Genomic DNA, 27,977 nt, shown 5'->3' on the forward strand with positions numbered 1-27,977 from the left:
ACTTTAGTCTTCCCGCTGCGGCTCACGCGTATCCTGACGTTCGGCTTCCATGCGTGACACACGATCGTGGAAGTTGATGTCGCAGTTAAGTAGCTGGGCGCACTGGTGAATCCAGAGGTGGGCATTTGGAGCCGAGGCCCCTCCGAGACATGCCGACTGACAGAATTGAGTGTGCAGCGAACTGTTTCAAAATTTTTTATCCATGTTCTTGAGTCTTTCCTCAAAACTAACTTCGCTGTGCGCTTCTATAACTTCAAGAGAGGCCCAAATCATATGTCACCCTGCATTGTTTTTTCAAGCTTTTAACCTGGACCCCGAATGTCAATCAGCCCACTGACCTTTGGTTAGCTTCCAACTCGGACAAGATCTCTGATTTTAAGCACATAATGCCATCTGTGAGCCTTAGCGCTGGCATCATTGCTTATTTCCAAACTGTACGCACCGCTTAATAATTATAGCCTCAAAGTACTCTGTATGTTTCATTAGAGTTGTATCCCGCTTCCCTTCAACCTCAGATTATCTTTGTGGATGTTTGAGCAGGTCCTTTCTCAGTTTACGTATTACACAGATTATTATTACATATTACTTGACTATGGGTATGACTTGACATTTATACCATAGAGTTTCTCACTATAACACCTAGAGGGTAATTTGGCGCCACCGTCTATGGGAGTTTCTTAAGGGGGCACCGTGCCGTCATGGGAATGACGGTATATGTGTCTGCGAGGCTCGTGTTGGCTGGTGTTGTAAGAGGCTTCGTCTAAAACGTGGATATGGCTACGCAAACAGCGCGTTCTCAAAGTAAAATCTTCAGAAAATGTTTCCATTCACGCATATTACATCTTTACTCACCCACGATGCATGACCAAGCGAAGAAAAGCAAGAACAGACGACCAACTGTTTCAAAGCGAGCGCGAACCTTGTCGTCTGTCGTCCAACTTTAGCGGCCCGCTGATACTTTTTACGTAACATGTAGTCGTACACACAATAACAAGTTCTCATAGTTAAACAAAACATGTTTTCGCGTAATAATAAAGCTAAAACAGCTTTTCACGTGCTGTTCTAGTAGAAAATGAATAATTGTGACAGACGGAACGGTACTTGCCAAGCGCGTCTTCAAGGTGTCCTGTCTCTACGAGAACGATGCCAATCCGAATCCACAACATACCGGCATTCCCATGCATACCACAGCGCAGCAGCGCCAGATTTCCCTCTAGGTAATGTAGTGAGAAACTCTATGATTTATACCACGTCATAGATGGCAGGATGGATATTGTGAGCGTCCCCTTTGAAACGCGTTTGTGGCGGATGCCACAAAGCTCGCCCTTTTACTTTTCTTCATTGCCTATATTCACTCTTTGAGACCCGCGGTTCGTGTTAAGGAACCGTCTATACGAAGAAATCCATCGTTTTAAGATATTGTTTTGCATTCCCTGCGTTTGTGCCACCAATAGTGCGGTCTTCTTTTACTATTATCCATCGTATACATTCATTAAGCATACCTTTACTCTCCTTGAATCTCGTTGCCTCGGGCGAGGACGTCCTCATTGACGTCCTCGCCTGACGGCGTGTATACTCGGGTGCAAGATAAGCTTGCTTGCTTCTTTTTATTGCGATAGCAATTATATGGAAACTCCAGGCGCTTTTCTGCTGCCGCCATGTTGTGCCGTATAAAGTACAAGGGCGATAACATCGTAGCCGCGCGCCGTATGCTGTACGTGCGAATGAAATCGTTCGAGTGAGCCGTCGATGGCGGCTCAGTCTCGCGCGCGTAAAGGTGGAAAGCTAGGAGGAAGCATGCTATCTTCCGTCGCACGCAAGGAACCGGGGAGAGGGGCGGGGGGTCGTTCTACTTTGGTGGCTGCTGCCTATGGCGCGGCCGCGCGTGCGCCCTATCTTCTGCGATGGAGACAGAGTGCGCCCAGTGCTGATGGTATCGTGTGCGCTGTGTTTTCGCCGTTTAGTTCGCGTTGAAGCGAGATGCAACACGAAGGTCAATTCGCTCGCTGCTGCTGCCGCGCTTCCTCACTCCGGCGTTTTCACGCAGAGTTCCCGTGGTCATCGAGTGAGATCTGCTCATGTTTGCTTGTGCGTGTGTGACACAATGCTTGGTAATTTAGCTAGCAAACGAGTGTTTACGAGTTTACACGGCCGATAATACCATCATTACTTCGTATAGCTGTGTACTAATTTGCTATGGCAATCGATGCTTGGCTTTCTGGCGAAACTGCGGCTTTTTGTCTGTCATTGGCGAACCATTCGCTTGGCAACCTTGCGTGGTGAGTCGTACCTTGTCAGCCGTGTTTACATACGCCGCGTGACTTGCGCCGTCTCGAACTACCGAGGGTAGTTCGAGACAGCTCTAGAAATGCGGTGTGAAACGCCACTTGCCGCATTCATGTAAACGCCGCTATCGACTCCCCAACGTATTCTACCAAGAAAAATATTCCTTGTAGGTAGCCTGGCTAGCTGGTTCATTGTACAGAAGGCGCATTAAATGTCCTTTCTCTGTTTGCACTAGTGTGTTGTTTCCTTTGTTACCGAAAACACCAGAGATCTCACAATGTATCTAGCGCACTGCAGAAATGACGCCGTTTCCAGGACTGAAACACACCGATTTCACGACCATTTTAATTGCGCTTTCGCCGCTTGGAACTCAAGTAGATGATAGAGAGGCAGAACAATCAAATCAAGAGCCAAAACAATCAGATAAAGGTAATGATGGAGCGTATCGAGACGCTCAGTAGAACAAAGAACAGTGATAATGACGCCAGTGTAGTTAAAAAGAAAGTACCCAAGAGAGACACCACCAGCGCTGCTCCTGCGGTGACGAAGCCGATCACGCCACCGGCGCTGATCACGTCACCGGCGTTGACGCAGTCAGTGACGCAAGCTCCACAGACAGAAACAGCAGTTGTTGCCATGGAGGAAGAGAAGGCCGAGGCCGCCGTTCCTCCGACAATGGAGTCGGTCATGAGCATGCTTACGCAAATTTCCAGCCAAGTTTCTCGAATGTCTGCGCAAGTGAACAGTCTAACAGGAAGAATGGATAATGTGGAGACCAAATGCAGCAAACTCTCCGTTAGAGTCATGACGTTGGATGCGAAAAATAAGCATCTCACCGTTGCCAAGTCATCGCGACCTAATCTACGGGTCAGGCCGCGAAAAGTTGGTTCCGTGCGCAAATCTACCTCTCAAAAAGTAGAAAATGGCGAAGAATAAAGGAAAGCAGAAAGAGACTGCGATGTTATTTCATTGGAACTGTAGGAGTATTAGAAACAAGATAGGGGAGTTACAACTATACGTTGATAAATTGGACCAGAAACCGGATATTATAGCGTTACAAGAGACCAACGGCCGGGCCAAGCTCGCGGAATACGTTACGTATACGGACCCTAGCGAAAAGGGTACTAGCTGCGATCTTGGTCCGCAGCAACGTGGCGGCCACACAGCACGTGACCGCTCAGCGAGGCTGCGAACATACGCTCATCGAAATTCACAGCAGAAGAGTGGGGGGTGACAAGAATATTTTCGTCCTGAATGCCTATTGCCAACCGTCCAGCAGGGTCATTGACTTTGAAGGCACCATATCGGAATGCATTAAAGAAGCAAGAACAAGGCCGATGTTAGTGCTAGGGGATTTCAACGTGGCCCACACGATGTGGGGTTACAAATATTCGTCCAAAAGAGGAAACCAATTGGTAAAAGCTATAGAGGATCACGACATGGAGGTGGTTAACGAACCGGGCGTACCGACCACGACAGGCACTAGCACGGTCAGAGACACCACTCCTGATCTGACGCTAGTTCGGGGGAACCTCGACGTAACTTGGCGTAACACGGGGGAGAATCTCGGCTCAGATCACAACATAATTTGTGTAACCCTCGGGGGGACCGGCATCAAGGCGAAACTGGGTCAAGCCAACATTACAGACTGGGACCGGTTACGTAGAAGCGCAGATGGAAGGCGAGGACGAGGACCAAGACACCAAGATGTATCAGGCGTGGGCCAAAAAGCAACGCGAATCTGTAAAGAAATTTACGCAAGAGATTACTACAACTACGCAAGTTCCCTTCGTAGACAGCAGGCTTAGCCACATGTGGGCGGCCAGGCATGGTCTTACTCGAAGGTGGAAGAGGCAAAGACATAACAAGAAGCTTCGCAGACGTATACACGCGCTCAACAAGCAGTTGACCGAGTATGCGGAATAACTATGCAGGGAAAATTGGATGAAGATGTGTGACGACCTGCAAGGCACACTATATACGAAGAAGACTTGGAAGCTGTTGCGGCACCTCATAGATCCGTTAAAAAGCAAGAGCGCATGCGCTCGAGACCTCACAAGAACGATCAACAGTTACGACAGGGACGGGGAGAAGCTCATTTGTGAACTCACAAGTAAATACCTCAAGACCGAGAAGAGCGGTAACCCGACTCACGAGTATGAAGGGGATAGCAACTGGAGCTGGTTGCGGCCATCGATGAAAGTAATCAAGGCAGCGCACCGGGAATCGACGATGTTACATACAAGACGCTAAACAATATGAGCGACAAAAGCCGAGCTGAACTGCTAAACCTCGCCAACGCGTCCTGGGAGAAGCGTTCGTTACCAAAAGAATGGAAAGAAGCGGAGGTGCATTTCATTCCCAAGCCGGGGAAACCACCCCACATCGACAATCTGCGCCCCATCTCCGTCACGTCGTGTGTGGGGAAGGTGGTCGAGCGTATGGTTTTTCAAGATACTACAGAGACATTTGGACGTCACTGATCGGATGCCACCGACCATGTACGGATTCCGGAGGCACCTGAGCACGCAAGACCTCTTGGTGCAACTACACGAGCTGGTTATCAAGCAAGCGAAGACTCCTACGCCAAGAGCTATCCTGGCGCTCGATCTCAAGGGGGCCTTCGATAACGTCACACACGAAAGTATTCTCCGTAACCTGCGTCAAACGGGGTGCGGAAAGCGAACATTCAAGTACGTGCAGGATTTGTTAAGTAATGGAACGGCAATGACCAAAATTGGAGTAGTCGAAACCGATAGTCCTGGGAGACAGAGGCACCCCGCAAGGATCGGTTCTTTCGCCGCTTCTCTTCAACGTGGCACTCCTCCCTCTCTCGGGTTTGCTTCAAGACATAGAGGGCATAGATCACGCTCTCTATGCAGACGATATCACTGTGTGAACGTCTAGGGCAGGGTCGGAGAGTTGGATGGAGGAGACCTTTCAGAGAGTGGCAAAGACCGTGCACGAGTTCGCTAAATCATGCGGCCTCAGTTGCTCGCCACAGAAGTCAGAGTTACTCGTCATCAAGGCAAGAAGAAAGAAAAGAGACGAAGAGAACGTCCGCATCACCATCGACGGGACGACCTTAACGCCAACCCCGCAAGCACGTGTCCTGGGTGCCATCTTCCAGAACAATGGCAAGGCGGGGACGTCGATCGACAAAATCAAGGTGTCAACGGAAGAAATCTCGAACATGATCAGAAGAGTCACAAACAGACAAAGAGGATTGAAGGAGGACGATGCACTGACGCTCGTCCAGGCCTTCGTGACGTCGCGCATCGTTTACGCGGCGCCGTACCTCTAGGTACTCAAGAAAGACAGGGACCAATTGAACGTCATTATACGCAAGGCAACCAAGATGGCGCTGGGCATGCCGAAGCATTCTTCGACCGACAAGCTTCTTGGCATGGCCAAGCACAACGTCGTTGAAGAGTTATAATAGAAGCTAATCTGTCTAATCAAAGAGTTCGACTCAGTCAAACTTCGGCGGGACGTCGCGTTCTTGCCAAGTTGGGCTGGCAAGAGGCAGAGCGGAAGGAAACTGGGCCGTTACCCAGGTTGTGGGCGCATAAAATCGATAGTAAGCCGCTGCCTCGAAACATGAGGTCGGGTCGTAACGACGGCCGCAGAACGGCTCGTATAGCGGCCTTGACGGAGACTTTAGATCAAATAGTAGAAGAAGAAGAGGGCGTCACTCTCTTCACAGACGCATCATTACCCAAGTTTTCATCGAAAGCCACGCTGGCAGTTACGACGCGGGATGTGCTCGTAACCTGCGCCTCCATGAATAAGTCTTTTCCGGAGGTGGCAGAAGAGGCCGCGATAGCGATAGCACTCGCGCAGCGAAAGGTGGGAAGAATTGTCACTCACTCGCAAAAGGCGTATAACAGCTGCAGAAAGGGGTGGGTGTCTCTGCGGCAGTAGATATTCTCAAGACTAAACGCGACTTACCTGAAAGGAAAGTTGAGTTGATACGGATACCGGCTCACTCTGGGCTGGAGGGCGACGAACTTGTCCACCAGTTCGCCCGAGAGATGGAACACCGGGTAGAGGAAGGTAAGCCACAGTCCATAATTATAGGGACATTACGAACCATTACAAGACGGAGAGGCGCCGTTACCCCGTTCCTCACAAATCGCTTAGCAGAGAACAGCAATCGATCTACAGGCAGATACAGGCAGGATCCTTCCCGCACCGTTGCCTTCAAAACAAGATGTACCCGGAAAGGTACGAGAAATGCAATTTCTGCAAAACTCAGTTAGGCACGCTTCAACACGTCATTGGAGTATGCGATTTCATCAAGGCAATCCTCCCACCTCTTACCTGCCCCACTACTCTACCCCATCCCTCATCCACCCTTACCGAGCGGTGGGAGACCTTGCTAACCAGCACCGCCCTGGAAACCAGCTCGTCCTGATCTCCAGGGGCCAGGCGGCTAGGGAAGCATATGGGTCCCGTGAAGAGGGAACCACTTCCATTGACGGCCTCTAAGAAGATGTCGAGCTCGGCTCAGTAAAGTTGCTTCTCTCTCTCTCTCTCTCGCCGCCATGCACGAAACATGCCGGTAGTGGCGTGAAGTGCAGCTATGGTTTTATGCATTGGGTTTTCATTTGATCTTTTCGATATGCTGAGAAGCGCAACCAAGACGATTGTGGCATATCAAGTAAGTGCACGAAATAGCCAGCAAGCTACTGTAAGTAATGTCTCTGAAGGTTTGCGTTTACATGTGACTGCTGTCAGGAAACCTTTGCCATCACTGCCCACACCCGCGCGTTTTCACCTCCTACGAACCCTCGTCGCATAGAATCTGACTGTGACGGGCACCCTCAATACAAAACACAATCTATGGGCGTGCTCTCATGTTCGGTTGGCGAGAAAATTGTGCCGGACAAAATGATGTGCAGCTGGAAATCCTCGGACATTTGGGAACGGGTAAAAAAAAATTCAAGGAACGTGCATGGAGAAGTCCACTTGGCAACGTAGTGATGCAGTCCTATATATATATATATATATATATATATATATATATATATATATATTCGCACTGCGTTCCCAGCGGGATGCCGCGACTACGCTCCTTCGAACTAGGCGTGCTTTTCATTATAACTTGCTGTGCGATGTTCGTCCGGCACAATATCCAGCAATTAGTCAGCGGTGTCTCGAATCAGCACTAGATTCCCGCGACGTCGCACGAAGGCACCGTCGTCAATCCAGACTTCAGGCTGCGAGGGCGTCGTCGTGGCGTGCGACGAAGACAGAGCAGTATTCGGCGAGACGGCCGACGTCCAAACCCGGGGAAGTTCGAACGCCGGCCTTGGAGTTTGCGCTTCCACCGTTGCGGCTGTCGGCTTCGCCTCGTGTTGGCGCACGTGTCTGCATGGATCCAGCCTCATCGAGACGCCCTCCTCTCCGTGGCGGCCGATTCTCACGGCTGCTTTAGTGGACGAGGTGTAAGGCGGCCATTCATTCCCGCTGAGGGTCCTCGGCAAGCGCCTGTAGGCAGGTAATTAAGCGAGCAGCCAATGAAGTTGCGGAAAATGAGTGGAGCGAAAAAAATAAATATAATATGCAGGTCCAGTGGACACTAATCTATAAGTGCAGGTTTAGTGAAGTGATTAATTAAACGTGCTGCGAGCAAATGCGATGAGCACGATTTGGTTCATTTTCATCTTATGTACGTGTAACCTCATGCAAGATATCTTATGTTTATGCAACTCAGACGTGACAACTTTATTTATGTAACGTTTATATTCGTGCACACAATTAAGCTATATGCCGAGATGGGAACACCGAATCAGGTGGATGCACGAAGTGAGACATTTACGCAGCGATATACGAGGCAAAGTGTAATGCTTGTGGAGGGGGCGGCACAATGCGGCACCGAGATTGTTAAAGAGCCTGATTCGCTGTATGCTTTCGGCAGTAAGCGAGTATAACACTCTGATTTGAAAATTATAACAGCGCTAACACATGCAACCACAAAAGAACAAGGACGAGACACAAGCGCTCGTGTCTCGCCCTTGTTTTTTTGTGGTTGCATGTGTTAGCGCCGTTATAATTTTCAAATCAAGTATGCACCAACTCGCCCAGAAAGAAGTTTTAATGATATAACACTCTCCTCCGGCCAAACTCTCCGCCTTTCTTCTCATAAAGCTCTCTCTCTCTCTCCTTTGTCGAGAGAAGAGTGATGATGAGAGGTGCGTGGGGGCACAGAGAAGTACGATTCGCTCTCTTTTTCGGCTTTCGTACTGCGAGAAATTGCTGCTGCGACAGACGTTCTGCTGCCGCGCGCACGAGATCGCGGGTTAGATTCCCACTTGCGGCAGCCGCATTTCGATGAGTGCAAAAAAAATGGCCAGGCTTAGCTTGGTTAAGCCAAGAATGCGTTGCATATTGCGCGCGTTGCATATTGCGCGGTCCGTGACGTCACGCGCCGGCGCAGCGCCCCTAGCGGGAGGAGCGGGAGATGGTGGTGGCTGCGGCCGCGCGCGACCGCGCGAGTTGGGGCCCAGCTTTTCCTCCGGCTGTAGTGACGTCACGTCACGTGGTTGCGCTAAAGGTCAATGGTGGCTGCCCGGCCGCGCCCAAGGGCTGAACTGAGTGATTGCAATATGCAACGCATAAAACTCTAGTGTAGGGGTATGAGCCACTATGATGGCTCATACCCCCAATGGTGGCTGCCCGGCCGCGCCCAAGGGCTGAACTGAGTGATTGCAATATGCAATGCATAAAAGCAGACACACTAGCGCGCCGCAATTTGGATGCACGTTGATCAATTGAAGCCACCGTTTCCTGTGACCTCATTACATTGTTTGAATTTTGGTGCTGTATACTCCGAGCGCGTCAAGCTGGGATAGCTGGCACCGCCGTCGGCGTGACGTGTATGAAGGATCACGTGCACACAGCGGCTGCGTCGGCTGCTTCGGAAGCGTTGAAGCAAGTTGAAAACGAAAGTTTAAAGTCCCACCAGCGCTGCGCTTTTGATTAAGTGGGAAGGTTTTCCAGCTTCGGGGTGTGTGCTTAACTATACTGGAAAACCCTGTAATAGGTAGTGGCTGCCTTTGAAGGCGTCCGACATGGTAGGCTGCTGCTCGGCGCCGCAATGCCAGACGTACACAACGGAGCCCGGTGTCAGCCTTCACACGTGTCCAGGACAAGAAGCTGCGTGAAGCTTCGTTCCCGAAACTTAGAACCGGCAAGCAGCCATCGGCTACAACTCGGGTGTGCAGCAAGCACTTCCATGAGGAAGATTTCTCCTATACGACGTCGGGGCTGCGATGTTCGCCGTGAGTAGCAGAAAACGCGCACTGAGACGTTCGACTGCGCGTGCGCTGCCCGGCTAATGTCATGAAGCTTTGGTCTACGAACTTGATGCTAAATACTGAAAAGTTAACAGCAATGGAAATGCAAATGGAACGGTAAAAAGCACATTAAAAAAGGGGGCATGACATATGCGCATGCTTGTGTAGCACCAAACAATGAGATGTACTGGATTAAGAAAAAGAAGCAGCAGGCAATGACTCGCTGAGAAGGCCGATAAACATACATTGCGACGCAACTTAATAATGATATTGAAACGTCCAAGACTTTAGAATAATAATAAAAAAAGATTGAATCGTCGCAACGGCACATCACAAGTCGCTGTCGTAGGCGTCGAAGTCCCTAGTTATAATGAGATTATTTTTTATCAGATCTGATAGTGTCCACGCAACAATAGTTGCTTGTTTACTGTCAAATGCTCATATGCCGCGGCCTAAAGCTCTCGGCACGGCGCGAAAACGTGCTCGCAATGAAAGAGAAACATTGCGCGCGCACATGCATGTAGTGTTGGATCTCTTTCGACGAAGGTTCATCCCTAGCGCTGCCACCAGTTGTTGGATCTGGAGGACAATCCCAATTGCTGTCCCCCAGATTTTGGACCTTGCCGTTGGGTGCGGGAGTTAGCCGAGGTTGAGGAGGACTTTGAGATGAAAACTGGAGGTTTATTTACATTATTTACAGTGAGAGTACAAAGAAATTAACAGTCATAAAGTCATCACGGGCCGGCAGCAACTCGGACGCTGCGGCCCGTGGCAAGAAACTCGAAAGAGATGAATGAAGGAATGCTCTATTTTGCTGCTCCCGGTCTGGCTTTTAACCCCTTTGGTGTCTCGAGTCGGCGAGCCCGCTCAGGTGTCGTCATTTTCGGCCCAGAGGGTCACTCCTTGGGCTCCAATTGTCCGAGGGATTACTTGTATACGGTATTGCCTTCCTGGTCTGCAACTGCCGTCACAAAGGCGGACGGGGGGGATTGCTGCCAGGGCTTCACGGTGCATTGCAGCCGTCTTGCCTCGCGGCTTGCAAACGCTCAGAGGGGCCAGGCGGTTCTCGAGCGACCTTTCAGAGCCGCAAAGCAGCTTTGCTCGGGACCTACGCTACCTGGAACCGTGTCAGGCTCCCGCTACATTTTCGGGAAGAGTCAAGCAGTGAATAGCTCCACATGCGGCGCACGAGGTGGGGGACGCCAACTTGTTTGGACGTGCTGCGCCTCGGGAACGTGGTAGATGTGCTTTTGCGTTCCTTACTTAGGTGTGGCGCGATTCGATGTGGTCTGGTGAACTCGAAGGAGGCTCAGGAAAAGGTCTCGGATCTAACAGTAGACGCGCAGTCGGTTGCTGCGAACCAGTGCGACCGCTGCATTGAGGCATCATTCTCTTATGCTGCATTTGAATATACAGACAGCCGACTATTAGAACATATTTCACATAGTTCGCTCTCAGCGACTGTCGACCTTTCACGCAAGAAGCCGGTTCGGGGGACGCCATCGCGGCGTGCGCCCGCCGTGGGTGTTCACTGTACGTATTCGGTAAAGAGATAGTGTCTGTGAACCATCCTGTACTTTTTGTGTGCCCAAGATTATTATTTTGGCAGTAAAAAAAAATCATGAGCCATTCCACTCTGTGAAGGTGGTTGACCAGCGAAGCTGGTTAGAACACGACACGTAGGTGACACAATTTTGAACAAAGGTACAAACTCATTTATTGTCTTGATGGGCGGTCATTGTGACGAAAGGTACGCACACTCATTGTCTTGATCGGTGGTCATTATTTCACTCGCAACTGCAATCACGTTCTTTGATAATGTCAAATCGACGCATGTACGCCACTGAGTGGTCAGTTGGGCCGGATCGGTGTGGCATCGCAAGGGTATGTCTGCAACACGGAACGCGTAAACCGCTCCCCTTTTCGGTACCGATGCATCCACATTGAAATCACCGGCAACGACAATCGCAGCTAATTCACGCAAAGTAAGTAGCCATGAATCTTACGGGACTGTGAGCCATTACATTTTTTGCTCACGGCCATTGCCATAGCCATTGCTCACGGGGGTATGAGCCATTGCCCACGGGGGTATGGGCCATTGATAATGACAGTTTTCGACCTGCTGTTCTGTATGTTGTATGCGTGATTATGAAGAATTCAAGCACTGTTCACTTCACTTTGCTGAGTGCTTGTAGCCCCTGCCTTACGGGGCTATGAGCCATTGAATTTTTTTGCTTGCTGACGGGAGTATGAATGCTTAGGGGGGTATAAGCCATTGATGGTGATAGTTTTTGCTCACGGAGAACAAACATTCATGGAACCCTAGCCATATACAGCTTCGTTGTTAAGACTTCCGCCGTTTCGAGAGTTCTTACAAAAATGTCCAGGAGGGCTCCCGCAGGGTGTTTCTTTTGAGCGTCAACAGCCAAACATATGAGCAGCGCGCCGCGTTATCCCTAACGGGGCGCTTCCGACAAATGGCGACTACGTAAGTACTCGCCCCCCAATACTATATCTAAATCTATTAACCGTGAGGAGCGTTCTGAGAGAAACGGGAAGAAGCAAAACCATCGTCCCACTTGCCCCGTGTTAACGAATGAGCCGAGCGTCCTGACGAAGCTGTCCCGAACGGCGATGTCCTCATCGTTGGTGCGCACGCTGCTGAGGTCGGTGAGCAGGAGACGCACGGTAGCGTAGTGTCCGGCCTCGTCACCCCGAAGGTTCGGCTCTCCAAACGAGGGTTTCGCATCGAACACGAACCAGTGCACGGTCACGCCGCTGCCGGCCATCCGCTCGGCGAAGCGACGCATGGGGCAATGGTACCTGACGTCGGCGTACGCCTCGGTCCACACCACCGTGGAGTTGGTCGTTCCCAGCTCTCGCTGCATATGAGAATAGTGTCGGGCCAAGGAATCAGCGCGTGACAGCTTCGCAGCTTTCGGCAGACGTGGGCGAATATTGGAAATTTCGAATGTGCACACCACCCTACCGAATATATGCGAATGGAATATTTCTGCATCGAGTAGCAAAATCTCATTCGAGAACTGAAGTTTAATATAACTGAATATTTGATTAATGCCGAATAGGGTCCTTGTAAACGTTTATGGTTTGCTCATACGAATTAAGAAATGACATTAAAATAGCCTTGCTTTCAATGGAGAAAATCTGGGTTGCTGCCGCCTTTTCACGTCCTCTCGCTCACTATCTTACTTTCCTTAATACATGCGATAGTCGACGCCTAAAGTTTCGCAGTAGTGTAGTATATCCATACCTATAGAGACCAAATATGCAGCCGCAAGGTTCACGACATACGAGCTGAACAGGTATTTATTTATTTATTTATTTATTTATTTATTTATTTAATATACCTTACAGGCCCTATGGGGCATTGTGTTAGGTGGGTTACAAAATCAAGGGATGAGAAAAGAGTAAACAGCCTTCTAAAGTGTAATACAAAAGGTACGCCTCAATGCAGGGCTCAGCAACATTAATACCAAAAACATGTAAAAGGAACAACTGAAGTAATGAAAGGCCACAAAGGTACACTTAAGGAAATAACACGACTAAAACTCAACGTAAGGTACTAATACACGAAAAATGAACATATCAGGGAATACAATTCTTGAAGGGATATTTCGGGAAAAAGACGCAAAAAAGCAATAATATATACAGGGCATACAAGTGAACACGTGACGCAGCATAAAATAGCAATTCATAGGAACGAGATAGCAATGCATCAATAAAAAGAAAAAAATCACAAGAAGTTCCAAGCACATTGCCAAGTGTAAGAAACAAGATAAAGTGATTTGTAAGTGCTATTATGAAAAATGCTCGTGTAGGAGATGACGAAATTTTTCTTGATCTGACTCGGAAGCAATGTGATCAGGCAGATTGTTCCACAAGCGAATGGCCGTAGGGAGCGCGGAAAAGTTAAAAAGCATGTGTCGTACCGTACATGCGCGCAAAACTGAAGTGGTTATTTAATCGGCGAGACGTGTTCGAGGCGATCTGGATATGTAGTGTAGATTGTGTGGCATTATAAACATATTTGTGAAACAAGGATAACAGAGCGATATTACGGCGAAGAACTAAAGGCTGTATTGAATGATCGAGTTTCATTTGCGTTACGCTGGAGTGATGGCTATAATTACGTGAAATGAAACGGGCAGCTCGGTTTTGGACTGATTCAAGCATGTCGATTAAGTATGTAGGATGCGGAGACCAAATGGATGATGCATACTCGAGCTGTCGACGAACAAATGTCTGATAGGCCAATTTGCGGATGTTGGAAGGTGAATTACCCAGATTACGACGTAGGTAACCTAATGTCCTTGAAGCTTTTGCGCAAACGGCTGCAATGTGGTTTGTCCAGGAGAGGTTTTCGGTTAGGTGAACACCCAAATATTTATACGATACTGTATGTAACAATTCTTTATTATTGACGTTGTATAAGAAATGTGAGTTGTCACGCGTACGACTAAAAGAAATCACCTGCCATTTTGATACATTTAAAGCCATTAACCAGGTGGTACACCAATTATGAATTAGGCTAAGGTCATTTTGAAGGGCCAGGTGGTCGTCAGTACTGTTAATTGATCTGTAAATAATGCAGTCGTCAGCGAAAATACGCAAGCGAGAAGAAACATTAAGTGGCAAAATGACTGTGTGTCATTATCGGCGATGAGCCAATGACTGGTATGCCCGATGCGCTGGCTCATTAGCTATAGCGCGTTGCTGCTGAGTACGAGGTCGCGGGTCAGATAGCAGTGGTCGCATCCGAATGGCGACGGAAAGCCAAAGCGCTTGTGGGCGTATATTTTAGACCACATTAAATGGCACCGAATGGTGAAAACTAGTACTCGGTTCTTCGATACGGCGTCCCTCGCGGCCTACCGGGCAGCTTTGAGTCGTAGAATCGCTTCAAGTATAATGACTACGGCGGTGTTCAGGCATAAAACGCAGAAGCGACAGTTTGTGCGTATTTTGACCGTTAAGGTAAAATTGATGCCAAACTAATTGTCATGCAAATTTGATCTTAACAATGGGAGTCTTGTAGTACTGACCTCGTAATCGTTTAAAAGAACAGAGGCGTTGTCTATGCCCTGAGAAGTGAGCCAGTGCAGCATCCACTCCTGTTGCATGCTGTGCAGCGTCATCATCGGGCCTACGAAGTGGTACCCCTCATCGGGAGTGGTTCCCAGAAGCAGAGACCCGCGCGGTCTGAAAACACTCGGCCCTTGTGCAGTGGGAATGTCATCCATGCTTCTGGAAGTATCGATGACCCGTCCGTTCAGCCCCGTCAGCCGTGGCACAAGCACCGAGGACGGAAGTCTTCTGAGGCATGGAATAATCTCCTCTGCGGACGAAACCTCGTCGTAGCTCTCGCATTGAACACGGCGGGCAAGAGTGCGCATGTTCATCGCAATGACGTCAGCATCTTTCATGTACCTGCGTAAGGCGGGGTTGAAGCATCGTTATCCTGTTTGGGCAAGTTTAGTCTTTGGAAGACAAGTATATCAGACGAGGGCTTTCGTTAAGATTAGTTCATACTACCGCTGTTCGAGCAGGAAAAGGAGGTAGAGAGTGGGGGAGAATAATGCGCGATGTTCCTATTGTTAGCGTCAGATATACCCGGTATGATTTCGGTGGTGAATGGCGTACTTAGTCAAGGGAAACACGGGGAAGGCGGGCGATGGAAATTCAAGACGATGAGCAAAACGAGAACAAGGTAGCTCAGGTAACAAGGTGGCTCCCGCTTTTACTTTGTTATCGTTGTGCTCATACTTAATCAAGCACTGTCGTCAATCCCCCGCGAGCCTTCCTGGCAGGAGGACAAATCCCACGGCTGCCACGTGTCGCAGCACCCCATCTCTTTCCTGTATCCATAAAGTGAATGCGACTGATTTCGATGGCTGTAAACAGTTTATCGTCCACGCGAGGCTGCAGCCATTGTTTTCTGTACTCGCACCTACAGCTTAGGGGCCGAATTCACAAAACTGTTTATTCGTGTTAAGGTCCTTCACCATTAGCCGGCCGCTTTCCAGCATCGGAATTGGCTAGCATTTTTACTCAAGAACGATTCTATAGCGTAAGAGCTTTTTTGTGAATGGGAGCTCGTGCTTTTTCTTTCGGGAGCCTCACCGGGCGTAGGGGCTCCCGCTAATCATGATGAAGCGCTGCACGTCTGCGACTTCGGGTTGCGTGCTGAGCACCCAATGGCCCACGGACGCGGCTCCTGCTCCGTGTCCCGCGAGAACTAAGCGAGACGCGTTGCCGCCGAAGAAGCCCACGTTTTCCCTGAGCCAGCGGACGGCGGTGAGCTGGTCGCCCAGGCTCAGAGACATGAACTCGGACTCATTCCACGCGGAGTGGCCCAGCAGCCCGAGCCTGTAGTTGGGCACGGCAACCACGACGTCCGCCTTGGCCGACAGCACGGCGCCGTCGTACGCCCTGTGGCGGCGAGAAAGCGTTTCTTTATTGGAAAGAAAGAAAACGAGCCGTATTGTGACGGTAATTCGCGAAACATGGAAAGCTTCTACAGCGCGTTTGAATTCTGCAATGGAACGTCTTTGTTACACGCTGCATGTGGTCTCTCTTCAATTACAAACTTCATTATTTTGACTTGTTTACCATTCGCTGAAGTCATTTGCGCTTAAGTTATGTAAACGTGAAAGCATAGTCTATCTTCATGTAAAAATGTTTCAGCGTCGTGTTCTTATCCACTTTCGTTCTCGCTTTTAATGTGACTTCTTCCGTGTGCTGCCGTTAAACCATTGTTTATAATGGGAGCGGGGGGCCCACTAAGCTTCCAAACGGGAGATTTCGTCTCCCGCTTCTCCGTCGGTTCTTTCTATTACATGAAAATGAAGAAAAAGAATGACTGGCTCATAGCTGCATGACTAATGTTGCCGAGAGAGTTTTATCGGTTTTTTCATTGCTTTAGCGAATTGCAGTTTTCCTATAACCCCGTGTTAGAGGTAGAGGTGTGAGACCTGTAAAAAAAGACTTTTGAAAAACAAACAAACAGACAAGCAAGCAAGCAAAAAAAAATAATTTTTTTTTTCTGTATTCTTTTTCTGTGCATAAAAGTAGAAAAAGCTATCGGTTAAAGGAGTACTGACACAAAATATCGAAGTCGAGTTAACGTGTGAGGTCGATTAATGTGGGCACACATCATCTGCAAAATATCAGCGGCGAATCTGACTTGGAACATATATAAAATCAATTTTAAGTACGTGCGCGCAGCCAACCGCAAAACGCAGCACCTCGCGACATCGATATCGAGGAAGGATTGTAAACAACCGAGAAAACACTACGTCACAAATTGTCGTTGGCCGCCATGCTGCTTTCATGTGCTCTTCTACTATGTCGCCTTGAAAAAGACAGGCTCAATTTTCGAAACGTTGGCTCCCGCTTTTACCTTCGTCTTGAATCGTCTCGAATTTCCATCTCCCGCCTTGCCCGTGTTTTTCCTTCTTCTCAGTTGTTGCTTGTAGTGGGACGCTCGCCGTGTCGCTGCAACTGCAGAATTAAGCGACAGTGTTTGCCGTCTTCGCAGATATCCCGCACTCTCAGCTTGACTGCCATTGAATGTGGCCGATGCGAGGGTCTTGAGGTTCGTCCTCGCTGTCGCCGGCAGCAATATCCGAGCCGCTTCTTTCTAGCTGGTCGAATCGAAAGTGATTCTGCAGGAAATCGTCGCCACTGGACGACGAAAACGAGGACGACGATGGTGGCGAGAACAATGCAAAGCACGCACAGGTGTAGCAGACGAACTAGCCACAGGAAGCTCGTGCGCTGACGTGCGCGTCAGAACATACGTCAGAAGTTTTTGCGGTCACGTGCCTAACTGTGTTTACATTCCTTCTCTGGCCCATCTCGTTGCTCTCTGAAACCGAAGCTTGGACTAGTCGCTACAAACAAGACTCCAAATAATTGCCTGCTGCGCTCTGAAGTACATGAGGTTTCGTGCTGTGGTTGCTGTGATTACTTATTAAAGAAAAAAACACCATATCGAAATTTTTTGTGCCAGTATTCCTTTCATATTTACCCAGTAAAACGGAGTGCATTGATATAGATAATGCGAAAGTTAGGCTGGTGTCACTTTGTGAGCATAAACGTACAGGCGACATGTTGTTTCATCCACATGTTGTTTGTGTAATATTTTTGATGGTGGTGTTACGCTGCTTCTCCATCGTTTGTGACTCACAAAGACAACCTAGGTATGCGTCACTTGGTCTGAGGATCCGACCTTTCATAGATAAAAAGCAGCAAGAAGAACAGTCCCGTTTACAGACTCATTCATAATGATATAGAAGAACCTGCTTTGCAAGCCAGGTCGGACGCCTTGCCTATACTCTGTCAGTGAGCGTCTGAGTATAGGTGCAGAGAACATGATTTGCCGTTGCCTTAACCTAGTGCATAAGTACAGTTGAGACGAAAGTTTGGTATTTCAGTGCAGTATTTTTGAGTAGCTACTCTGCGCTCTTGTTTCTCGGTGTCAAACTAAGTGCACCATCCTATAACAGTTCCATCAGGTTTTAACTGTGGAGGCAGAAAAGAGCACCGTCTCCCTCCGCTGTATTTTTAGATATTATTCCACCGGTATCTTTTCATTGCAAAGCAACACTATTCCGCCGGTATATTTTCATTGCAAGGTAACATCTTCACTTGGCTCTCTCTATCATTATAGCGAGGAAAGCCTCCACAAAAGTTATTTTCCTTAACTCTAAATTTCAATGCAAGCCTTTATGGTGTCATATTTCGAGGTGGTAGGCTTCTGGCTACACAGCATGAATGACGCCCTCCTGAAGCATGAATTTGGAGGTGTTGTATCCAACAAATAAATTAATTTAGTAGATTTTATGTCAGGCGCAGAATTTTAACTATTAGCTAAAGAAAAATGTGGAGCAGTATTAATTGCGCTTCACAATGGCAAGAATCATACCTTGAGAAGTAAGAAAAAAGAACCCATTAACGAAACCCGGGTTGCCTAAAGCCGAGCTGTCGTATAGATTTTGACAGCGTCTGAATGGCTCTACCGTGTGTTTCTACGAAGACATTAAGTAATATTTAAAAACAGCCGTTGTGAAATAGAAGGATGGTTCCTTCGGAGACACGCCGTCAGTGGTGGCGACCACGGCGTGACGGGTGAGACGCGTCAATTCGCTAATGAACGAAGAAATAGTTAACTAGCTTTTTGACTTTTAGTTTCAGTAGGCTCATTGTAACAGGAAAAATGAAGCGAGTTCTCCGTACAAGCGCGAAACCTGGAGCGCAAAAGTGGCGCCCTTCGAGGCGACTTTCGACTACGTCTTCCAGCAGCTGGCAGCCAGTGCGCTGCGACAGCGGGGAGCACGAAGCCGCAGCGCGTTTGTGCGATTCACGTGCGCAGGAACAGTATGTTCTTGCACAAAATGTTCATGCATGTTGCGCATGTAAAGGGAGTCAGCATTAAGCCGAAGATTTGAAAAAAAAAATATTCTGGGAATTCACCTACGAGACCATGATATTATTACGAGGCACGCCGTAGTGGGGGACTCCGAATTAATTTCGACTACCCGGGGTGCTTTAACGTGCACCCAATACCTAGTGCACGGGCGTTCTTGCATTCCTCCCCTATCGACATGCTCGCACCGCAGCTGGAATTTGATTCCGCGCCCTCGGACTTAGCAGCGCAATGCCCTAGCCACTACGCCACCACGGTGAGCAGTCGAATCTTGCTTTCGGCATGGTACACCTGTTTCCAGTGTGGCGAAGATCTCCTCCGTGAAGGAACACGATGACTGCGCGGGATCCACAGTCCTGGCCATGGAACAGGCACTCCGTGTCGGGCGTCCACAGGTTCATGTAGAGGCAGTCTTCGGACGTCTCCCTGGGACTCGTGTACAGCCAGCTCGGGACAAGGGCGCCGTCTTGCGGGCAGGAGCGGGCTCGCTCGGCCAAATTAATCCTTCGCTTGAACGATGAGTTGCTCAGGTGCGCTGAAACAAAGACAGTACCGATCGGCTGCTCACCGAACGCTACGTTCCTCCGACTATGTTCAACTTGGCTGCTAGTCAAAGGTGTCCGCGGCAACAGCCAATTAATCCATTAATGAACGTGTACGTATGTACTCTTTTTTCTTTTCTTTGACGCGGATACTCATGCGACGCAAGAACATTTCTTATGCGTTGTGGTAGAATACAGTGTCACATGTAGCAGCGCTACTACGTCTCCCGTATTTCTGTATTCTGCGTACAGAAATACGCGTACAGATAATCTGTAAAGCTGTATGACATCTCCTGACGTTACTGTTCTTCCCCGCCTGTAATCTAAATAGAATCGTCGAGAATGCAAGACCAAACTGGGCTAAATAACACCAGGGCCGGAATGATGAAATAATTCTATTCATAATAATTTTTGGCTTCATCATTGGCTATCACTAGCTATGCTGTCACCAGATCCCGCTGGCACGAAGTAATGGCGGATGAATGCGGAGCAGGATCGGGTGAAAAGAACGGTTACGCTATACCGACCCAGAAACACGCGTTCAGTGCTGAATATCAGACGAATCCTGGTGTTGGGAGTATTTTTTGAAGAGAACCTTTCAGTTGTTGCTATTACGATATAGACAAACGTCACTGCCTTGAGGTGTCTCAGCGCTTTAGACATGGCTGGAGTTGGAAAGTGACATCACCCAGGACAACGTGCAGTCAGCCACATTTCCAGAATAATAATTCAATACGCAACTGTAGCTACGACAGGGCGAGATAAAGACGTGAACCGACAATGGCATTGAAATTTCTTGCTGGAGCGCTGTGATGTTGCTCTCGCGTGTGTACTGCGCCAGCTGACTTCTTTACCCGCATCTTCAGCCACCGCCTACGGGGCCACTACAAAACTTTGCATCTCATATGGCCTCTGAGATTGGGTCGCGCGCGCTATCTTGCTTCCGAGAGCATTCATTCTGACCGCGTCCGTTCGTTGTGAATATTTTGTTTTGCTTTAATGTATTGCGCGTCATTTTCTTTCACGGTGCTTATAATTTTTTTTTATTTCACTACTTTCACAAACCTAGGAATAAAACAAGAGGAACGAGGAAGAAACCACACCTCTCTTATTTTATTAGCTTTAGGGCGCTGTGTACACAATTTTGTACGCCAAGGTTGTGCATCAACACTAATAGCATTGATGAAAGTAATGACCTGAAACGCATTCACTATGGTGACGGGGCTGATCATAATAGTTTATCCTATCGATCGAAAAGGCTCACTGGGAGGGGGGGGGGGGGGGGGCGAAGTTCGAGTTTGCATTTCTTCGGGGTATCATGTTCTGTTGTTAACATCGCAACCGATATCGAATCGTTATGGCTCATGTGTCATGCTCCATCTGTAACAGTGCTGCTTGGCCTTTGCTATCGACCCCTGCAAACTAATCCAGACTTCCCACGTCATCTGAATAATACCATTCATAAACTTGTTTCCACTTACTGAAATGGCCGCATTCTTCTTTTTGGTGATCTTAATTTTAACTATCCGGACATCGATTGACAAACCATAACTAGTTCCACATTAATGTATGACACGCAGAAGCGAAAAACTTCATAGATGTCTTTTTAAGTTTTAACCTGCCACAATTAGTTGCTCAACCAACCCATGTCTCGCGAGGATCAGCAAACATCCTCGATGGTATATTAACCAATAGCCCTGAGAATCTATCATCCATCAGTTACTTCCTTGAAATTAGTGATCATAAAGTCATACATGCTCTGTTTTCATTTACCCCGACTTAAAAACAAACGTCCGATAAAACAATACCCCTCTACATAAGGGCAACTATAATGCGATATTTGAACATCTCAACGCCTTTTTTTCCGAGTACAAATCCGCATTTCACACTTGCTCAATTCATGAAAACTGGTTCATCTTCAAGAACAAATTAAATCATCTGACTAATATGTTTATCCCGAAGGTTACCTTTCACACTAATCGCAACAAACAATGGTTTACTCGACGCTTAAAACAACTCGAAAACAAAAAGTGATTGTTTTGTATAGCCAAACGCAATGACGCAGCTGCTGCATGGGAAAAATACTTTGAAGCCGAAATATTCTACTTACTTTCCGTTCGTAACGCCAAATGCACGTTTTATCGCAACGACTTACCAAACTTTAGTAGTCAGGAATCCCAAAGAATTCTGGCAAGTTTTAAATACTACACATCCTCCCGATATTACACGACGAGCGATTCGCACGAGGCAGTTACTGACCATGATTGTGCACAAATATTTAACAACGTATTCGCATCTCTCTTCACTACTGAACTTGACTCGCCTTCGCAGTCACCATCCTTTAACTTACAAACTTTCATGCCGGCTGTCACCTTCTTCGAAGAAGGCATTTCATCCAGAATCCACAATATGAAGCTTTCATCGTCAGCTAACTAGTATGGACGTTATTTATTCGAAACTCCTGAAAAACGTGGGATCAATTTGTGCAGCATATTTAGGTCTATTTTTTTGACAATCACTCTCCTCAGGAATTAGGCCACTTGAGTGGAAGACTGGCAATGTCGTTCCAGTCTAGAAATCAGCTAACAGAGACTTACCCTTGAATTACCGCCCTGTTTCATTTACTAGTCATCATCATCATCATCATCATCATCATCATCATCATCAGCAGCAGCAGCAGCAGCAGCAGCAGCAGCAGCAGCAGCAGCAGCAGCAGCAGCAGCAGCAGCAGCAGCAGCAGCAGCAGCAGCAGCAGCAGCAGCAGCAGCAGCAGCAGCAGCAGCAGCAGCAGCAGCAGCAGCAGCAGCAGCCCGTTTTATGTCCACTGCAGGACGAATGCCTCTCCCTGCGATCTCCAATTACCCCTGTCCTGCGCCAACCGATTCCAACCAGCGCCCGCAAATTTCCTAATTTCATCGTTCCACCTAGTCTTCTGTGGTCCTCGATTGCGTTTCCCTTCTCTTGGCACCCATTCTGTAACTCTAATGGCCCAGTGGTTATCTAACCTGCGCGTTACATGACCTGCCCAGCTCCATTTTTTTATCTTGATGACAATTAGAATATCTTCTATACCCGTTAGCTCTCTGATCCAAACCGCTCTCTTTCTGTCTCTTAACGTTATGCCTAGCGATCTTCGTTCCATCGCTCTTTGCGCAGTTCTAAACTTGTTCTCAAGCTTCTTTGTCAATCTCTAAGTCTCTGCCCCATATGTTAGCACTGGTAAAATGCACTGATTGTACACCTTCCACCTTCGTTTTCAATGATAATGGTAAGCTTCCAGTCAGGAGCTGGCAATGTCTGCTACATGCGATCCAACTTTAACTAGTATGCCTTGTAAAATCACGAAACACGTCATCCACTCCCGAATTATCAACTTCTTGGGCTCCAACGAATTTTTCCATCCTTCACAGCACGGGCTTCGTAAGGGCTTCTCTTGCGAAACCCAACTAGCACTATTCCTTCACGACTTGCACAGTAATCTTGATTGTAACATGCAAACTGACTTCGTCTTTCTTGATTTTGCAAAACCTTTTGATAAAGTTTCTCACCGGCGTCTGTTACTAAATTTCCGAAGCTGAACCAACATTCTAATATTCTTAAATCAATTGAACAATTCCTAACTAATAGTTCTCATTCAGTCTATTTTAACGGCCACCAGTTCAAACCCGTCCCAGTTACCTCAGGCATTCCACAGGGGTCTGTCCTCGGTCCCCTCCTATTAATATATATTAACGACTTACCCCTGCATGTTTCCTGTAATATTCGAATGTTTGCTGATGATTGTGTCATTTGCCGCACCATTACTAATTGACATGATCATCATATCCTTCAGACAGATCTTAACAGAGTATTAAATTGGTGCAATGATTGGCGATCCGAACTCAGAAACGCACAATCATGAGCCCAACGCTTTTGCGCGCCGCCATGAAATCAGACGGAAGTGTTTGCTGTTGCGCAGGTTCTGCATCGGCTGCCGTTACCCCGTCGCTATAGAGTGATGTCTGTAGTGAAGGGTCCTCTCTTTATATTCAGTTTATATTTAAAATGCTTCGCATACATCTTCAAACACTTCTTTCTGATTGGGATTGCGCTGGGAGTTTGAATAAGATGTGCAAAATGTGTGACTAAAATGAGTTCAGAAGGTAGACGTTTGGGGATTTTTCGTTGCGAGTATGTCGTTGTATGCAGCGGGTTCAATTTTTTCATTATTTTTCACAATGTGTTGTACCAGGAATAATATTCATGAGGCTGGATAGGTGATTTTCAAGCATGCTAGACATAAAATAGTTGATGTTCCCGTATCTGATGTTCCTGTAGTGAGTTTTCGCATGGAGTCCACATTCTGTACACTTAACTGACTAAAGAACCCAAAATTAATATTCAATTATGCAGCTGTATGCTTTTTATGATTCTTAAGATGTAAGGAATGGGGTGAAATTAAGCTTTAAATAAACATAATTAATTGACGCGTGATATGGATAGCGCAGCTCACGAGGAACCGTTGACGAGAAATTCGTCCCGCTGTGCTTACGTCACCAATGGAGAGTTAAAGGCGAAGTGCCCCCAGAAGTGAGGTGAAAACATTGTTTGTAATCTCACCAACCCCATTCATACGTGCATTATAATTTTTCAACATCCTGTCTTTTTTTTAAATTGGATGCATAGAACACACCTGCTTATTCAACTTTCTTGAACACAAAGCTGTGGCTCAAGCGTTTTCGCCAAGAGTCGCAACGAAACGGGCAGCGGGGCAAGCACCAGAGCCACAAACAACACAGAGACAAGACGGCGCCACCAAAGTACAGACTCGCAAAGGTACAAGTAGTTTTTTGATAAAGTGGGCAACAAACCTCGCCTCGAGTAAATACCAGACTGCAATTAGCAAGCAGCGAAAACAAAACACTGCTCGTCCAATAATAATCTATAAGTGTAACGCATCTTTAGGGAGGGGCACTCTCATGTGTGGTTTCTTATCATGGCTGGCAAATGGACACTTCAGTGAGCCATATCATTACCCGACACCACTTAGTTTCCACCTGCCGTTTCACAACAGGCCTTGCGATCCTAACAGGACGTCTGCACTTATACTGCCCATTTTTTCCTTGCGGTCACGCCCGTGGCACATAGACATATTTCGCAAAGGGTGCACCAACTATCGTAACTGCAAGATATAATCACCCAGAGGTTCCGCAACCTGCGACGGCTGGAAGCGAAGCTTGTTCACAGGTGGCACGGCGAACGGGATTCCAAGGTAGCGGATGACCGGCGGCCCGCCGGGCACAAATATTTGCTCGCCCTCGACACGGCCGAATTTGCATGTCAGTGAGAAGGCGTAGTTGCCACGACGTGTCCCTATAAACTGCGATATGATGACGGACAGCAGGATCAGGCTGCCGATGAAAGCCATCAGCCTGCAGGCTTGGGATTCTGTGCTGCAAAAGTGAAACAGAGAATTAAAAATGGCGCGACTGTTAATGATTCTTTCCCTACCGCAGCCACGCAGCATCAATCAGCCATGATCGATGGGCGCAAAAGACCATTTTAATGTAGACTGTCGAACCGAAACCTTTTTTCGCGCTGGTTTCCGTCGAGTTTCATCGAAAACGGTTAAACTTCGGTTCCACTCCGGGGCGAAAAAATAACGGTTCAAACCAGTTTGTTTGCTCATATAAACCAAGAATAATTCCAAAAAAACAGCATAAGCTTTGTAAAAAAGTTTGTAAAAATACTCAACATTACTACTGAGCTGCACGGAAATGCTAAAAACAAAAAAGGTAAGACTATTAAAAAATAAAATTACGCGCGCTGTTCTTTAGGCTATTAGTAGTTACAAAATATCACATTGTGGAACCACGCCTCAGGAATAATACGTAATTTATATTTCACCTACCTAAATTTACACACAGTGTGATCAACAGCAACTACTCAAACTAGAAAGAGCTTCATTTCACTGGTTATATATAGGGTCTTCAAAGTTAGAGTAATTGTAATAGAAACGCTATGCGAGGTACGCAAAGTCTGCTTGCACAGGCGATTTATGCACTTTGGCGAACACAATTTTCAAGACAAATTAGAGCCACCAAACGCATAATAAATGAAAAACTTAACGGATTTTCATGCTATCACGATTGCGGTCTATGTTAATATTTCAAATTTTAAGATAATCTTATTTGAGCTTCCCTTTGATTCTCTTTGAGCGCTTCTGCTATGCATGTTAGGAGTGCTTCCGAGATATGCATAATCAAGTTTCACACTCATTCCGTTAATTTTCTTCAGGGGCATGGATCTCAGCACAACGTTAAGCCCCCATTGGGACGTAGCTTATTGCGCGTTGCATATGGCTTGCCATTGGACGAAGCTGATTGTTAGTTGATTATTAACTATTAATGTTGCAGATATCAGAAATTGGAGATACCTATTTTATACAGGTCTCGATGGGCTAAGCTGCATATGCACTTCTAATGAGCGAAATATTTCTTGAGAGATTGAGCGGCGCTGTCTCGATTGCAGCCAAATACGGCTAATTTTTGGAATAACACGTACCCGTGCCATTTGATCAGTAGAAGCTATTTCTATAAATATGTGGCGCACGCTTATGAATGTTAATCCTTGTAAAAGCATAGCAACAGTGCGAGAATATTTTTTTCTTTACCATCGCGCGTCGTACCGCTCCTTTCGAGGTTTCGCCTGAGACTTCCAGGGAATTTTACCTGTGACCGCCCTCGTATAAAATTTCTATAACTGTTTTCTTCAAGTATTCACGCCAAGGCAACGCGCCGTCGCACATTCTTACCCGCTGTTTATATGTAGTTCATGGAAAGTGTCATGCTACCTGCCGTGCCTGAGCTTGCTTCGAGACGGCTGTTTAGTACCGCTGCGCGCCGTTCGTGGCGCTTCTTGTTCTATCCAAGCAACATTCATGAAGCCCTTGGGTTCAGCGAGAGCAGGGGAAAAGTAAACATGTCCGCAATAGAGATGAGTAAGTGGCGATTGGAAGATTGGTGGAAGAAAAGTAGGGAAACGACAAAAAACGGGAACGTACAAAAGCAAAGTCCGCAATAGGTGGTCAGAAAATTTGGTTGTGGGAGTTCAGTGTTTTTCTTTCTTTTTTAACCTAGGTAGGACATTAGGCAGTATAATAGCAAGAGCTTGGTGGCGCAACCCACCGCCCCTTTCCAAAGGGGCGTCCATCCATCCATCCATCCATCCATCCATCCATCCATCCATCCATCCATCCATCCATCCATCCATCCATCCATCCATCCGTCCGTCCGTCCGTCCGTCCGTCCGTCCGTCCGTCCGTCCGTCCGTCCGTCCGTCCGTCCATCCATCCATCCATCCATCCAAAGTAAGGTGCCTCGATAGCAGCGCCGACGTTCCGGGCTTGGTATCGAGGTGCCCTACGTTCAAGGCTGCAGCGCACGAGGCCCATAGTTTCGGTATTTCCGAAAGAAGCGGAACAGTGAAGGGAAGCACTTGCATGTCACGGCCATTTAACAACTCTGCGGAACAACTTTGAGTGCGTGGACGCATAGAATTGCTACCTGCCGACTCACGTTTCTGGAACAAATGTCGGCGCTATACGGCTACATTACTTAGACGGGATGATCGCTTTTGTTGCCTTTCTCAGTGTCTAAAGGGAGCTTTTTCTTTTTATCTACTTACGCTCTATTTCTCCATTGATCTGAGTAATCCTGCTTTTTAAACACGCTACCGTGCTTCCCGTAACCAGCACAGCACTATGTTTTCGGCTCGGTGCCGGACTTGACTCACGGGGTGCCGCGAAGGTTCCAGCATTAGCAGCCCCACGTTGCCGTGGGTCCAGCCCATACTTTAACTGGCTCCTCGCCGCTTTCACATTTATTTCAAGGTCATCTTTCTGCGCCCGTACAAACGTGAGAGCCGCACGAATTTCTACGCCGCACACAGTGCCCCGCAGAACTCACCCTGAGTGCGCGGCGTGTTGTGGAGACGCCTTGTTGGCCCTGCCCTCTGGCACGGGACAGCTGCAGTCGAAGTCGAACGAGAGGCAGCTACTGTCGCCGATTAGCGGCTTGCGTCCCCTTGTCGACAAGGGGACGGCCATCATAGAAGATGCACTGGGCAGAGGGGACGAGCCTTCGATAAACGGCGAGGAGCTGTCGGAGTTCACGGCTGAGCCCGAACAGCTGGCCGCCGGCAGCGACAAGCTGCCGGCCGAAGCGCACGACGCGGGGCTCGAGGCGGCGCATACACCGTGGTCCACGTTGGAGTCATGTGACATCTGCGGACTCGGTGGGTAAGAGGCGTCGCGCGTAGTCGCTGGATCTTCCTGCATGATCTTGTTGTTCTTGTTCTTGATCATGTAGGATCTTGTTCCCTAGTGAAATGATCTCCGGTGATGTCTCAAACACGAGCGTT

The 27,977-nt window shown here is 47.8% G+C and overlaps 1 protein-coding gene across 1 annotated transcript; it reads right to left on the reverse strand.

Annotated features, from left to right (window-relative positions):
* Window positions 1-3: 3 nt before the first annotated feature.
* LOC126536068 (carboxylesterase 1C-like) lies at window positions 4-27,921 on the reverse strand. Its single transcript, XM_050182961.1, has 7 exons — window positions 27,524-27,921; window positions 24,756-25,009; window positions 19,327-19,570; window positions 15,729-16,037; window positions 14,651-15,035; window positions 12,167-12,469; window positions 4-156 (listed from the first exon to the last, which is right to left on the reverse strand). Exons 1-7 carry the CDS (start codon window positions 27,919-27,921, stop codon window positions 4-6), a joined length of 2,046 nt encoding a protein of 681 aa, XP_050038918.1.
* Window positions 27,922-27,977: the final 56 nt, after the last annotated feature.

This window comes from Dermacentor andersoni, chromosome 4 (genome assembly GCF_023375885.2).
Source record: "Dermacentor andersoni chromosome 4, qqDerAnde1_hic_scaffold, whole genome shotgun sequence".
Taxonomy (NCBI): Eukaryota; Metazoa; Arthropoda; class Arachnida; order Ixodida; family Ixodidae; genus Dermacentor; species Dermacentor andersoni.